Genomic DNA, 2,629 nt, shown 5'->3' with positions numbered 1-2,629 from the left:
CCCCTCCCCCTTTTCTGATGAAGGGTCTAGGCCCGAAACGTCAGCCTTTCTGCTCCTATGATGCTGCTTGGCCTGCTGTGTTCATCCAGTCCTCTACCTCCCTGTCCTACCTACCCACTCTCCCAACTGCCACCCTGCACCCTAACCATCTAACACCATTGCCAGCCCCACCCTGTCACTTTACCTCCTTGCCTCACCTACCCTCTATTTCGTGCATCCCACCACCTTATACAACTACCTTGTCACCTACCCCTCTCACCTGTCCTATCCCCCTCACCACCCTAACCCAATACCCACCCTACCCAATTACTTTGCCCACTTTACCTTACTCCTTACTTGCCCTGCGCCCTTATCCACTTACCGCTTCTATCCTTCCCTTTACATAATTGGAACACTCCTGAGCAAGAATTGCTGGGAATTGGGAATGGAATGCTCAGAGTTTAATACTTATCCAGAGTACCTGGGCCCAAGACAGAATGGAATACTATAGAGATGCAAGGACAGAATGCCCATGGTGTGTTTTGTTTGCTTTCTGAGTTCATGACTTTATACATCAGTATTAATGAAGGATCCATGAGCATGGACTGTCTCCTGAAAAGTCTGTGAGCCCTCACCAGTTATCGGTTGAATTCATACTTACCACAACTTGGGTAAATCAATAGATGCTCAAAACAACTTTTGCTTAATTGAGCTTTCAAAGTTCCTAGAACAAGCCAGCAAAACATTTATTCTCGGACAATCTATGAAGCACCTACACACTTTAATGATTCTGAGCCCTGTGCCTTGTACAAGGCTCTACGTGGCTGTGATGATCATGGTGTTTTTAATTCAGCAAAGTATGTCAGGGGCAGAGATATGACCATAAGAAATTCAATACTTTTGACTTGTATATCTATGGTGCAACACTTAATTCTCAAAAACTTATATCATCGAGTAATGGATTCTATTCAAGTCATGATTCTCTGCAATTTCTGTACCATTTGAACATTATTCACTAGAGCAGCTTTTCAGCAAATTCATAGAATAGAATCCCTACAATGTGGAAACAGGCCCTTTGGCCCAACAAGTCCACACCGACCCTCAGTGTATCCCACCCAGACCCATCCCCCTAACACCCACCTAATCTACACATCCCTGAACATTACAGGCAATTTAGCATGGCCAATCCACCTAGCCTGCACATCTTTGGACTGTGGGAGGAAACCGGAACACCTGAAGGAAACCCACACAGACACGGGGAAAATGTGCAAACTCCACACAGACAGTCGCCCGAGGGTGGAATTGAGCCCAGGTCCCTGGCACTGTGAGGCAGCAGTGCTAACCGCTGAGCCACCATGCTGCCCCTTCCTTCTTAAAGTTATGATAATTTCCAACTTAGTTTTATTTTAGTGTGTTAGATTTGGGTAGTAGCTTCAAGCCCAGGACAGATGTAGTGATTAATTTGATCCGAATTTAAAATGGATAAGACGAGGTTTAATTTCTGTGAAGTCAACAAACTGGACCACTGAAAATGTCCTATTTGTGAAATGCAATTATTAATAATCTGTTTCAATGCTATGATTCTTTTATCTTCCAGATGTCTCACCTGTCACAGCAGGTCACCCAGCTGAGTAAAGACCTACAAGATATGATGCAGCTCCTGAAACCTTTGTTGACATCCCACAAGTCCGTGACTCCCTCTCCGGACCCCACCCTGAACCCCGGCCTGGCAGCAACCTACAGCAATAGCAGTGGACTCGGCAGTGTCATTCGATCGCAGGCTCCCTCCACGGCTCCGACTTTCCCCGCTCTGTCGAGACCTGACTTTCAGCAGAGAGGCTCATGGCCTGATAGCAGTCCTTATCCCACAATATCAAATTTGAACAGCACGTCAGGGAAAGTACAGACTGTTCAGGCCTCATTATCTCTGGACTCCTTTCTTGTGGATTCATCCCGACATACAGGCCTCGGAGGCTGTGAGCCCCCAGGTCGGAACCAGCCCGTGACGCCGGACATTAGCCAATTAACTCAGTTTCTTCAGGAAGACGGAATGCCCCTTGTGCAGTCACCCGCCATTGTATCGGTCAGTTTGCAGCAGGTGGCTGAACATACTGCCAAGCAAAGTGACTCACCGTTGGTAAAACTCTCTCTGCCAGCAGATGCTGCCTGCTTACCAGATAAAGTGGCTGACCTCCTAAATCCATACAGCATAAGGTTAACAAGGGAGCCACAAAGGTCAGAAACATGCTCTCTTGAATTGATAAGGACATCAGCTGAGGACTCTAGCAGCGATTCAATTCAATTCATCGATGATGAAGGGACAAATGTATAAAGACTTGAGACTGGCGAAATGTATAGAGGCCTACAACCATGTCGGTGGCACCAATACCAATTCTTTTCTTCTTTTCTAGAAAAGCTTTTTGATTCGGTCTTGAACTTAATAAAAATAATTCTTCTTGTTGCTCCAGGAAGTTACAAACAAGTGGACACTGTTTAGTTGTTAGAAATGTATGATATTTGGAGACAACTTGCAAGCTATGGAGCACATAAGTTGACACAAGAATGTGCAGCCTGATAAAGTAACTTTAACAAGTGAATGAATTACACTGTCATAGGATGCCTACAAAGTTACCGTAAAATACAGGCATGA

The 2,629-nt window shown here is 45.5% G+C and overlaps 1 protein-coding gene across 1 annotated transcript in view; it reads left to right on the top strand.

The window, feature by feature from the left end:
- Positions 1 to 2,311, top strand: part of kcnh3 (potassium voltage-gated channel, subfamily H (eag-related), member 3) — a 546,526-nt gene extending 544,215 nt beyond the window's left edge. The window contains exon 15 of the mRNA XM_048598723.1: positions 1,577 to 2,311. Coding sequence (XP_048454680.1) covers positions 1,577 to 2,311 — 735 coding nt within the window. The remainder of the gene's footprint in view (positions 1 to 1,576) is intronic.
- The last annotated feature ends 318 nt before the right edge of the window (positions 2,312 to 2,629 follow it).

The sequence above is a fragment of the Rhincodon typus genome, chromosome 7 (assembly GCF_021869965.1).
Source record: "Rhincodon typus isolate 14 chromosome 7, sRhiTyp1.1, whole genome shotgun sequence".
In the NCBI taxonomy this organism is placed as follows: Eukaryota; Metazoa; Chordata; class Chondrichthyes; order Orectolobiformes; family Rhincodontidae; genus Rhincodon; species Rhincodon typus.
The sequence above is the reverse complement of the archived record's forward strand: the minus strand, read 5'-3'. Positions and strand labels throughout refer to the sequence as shown.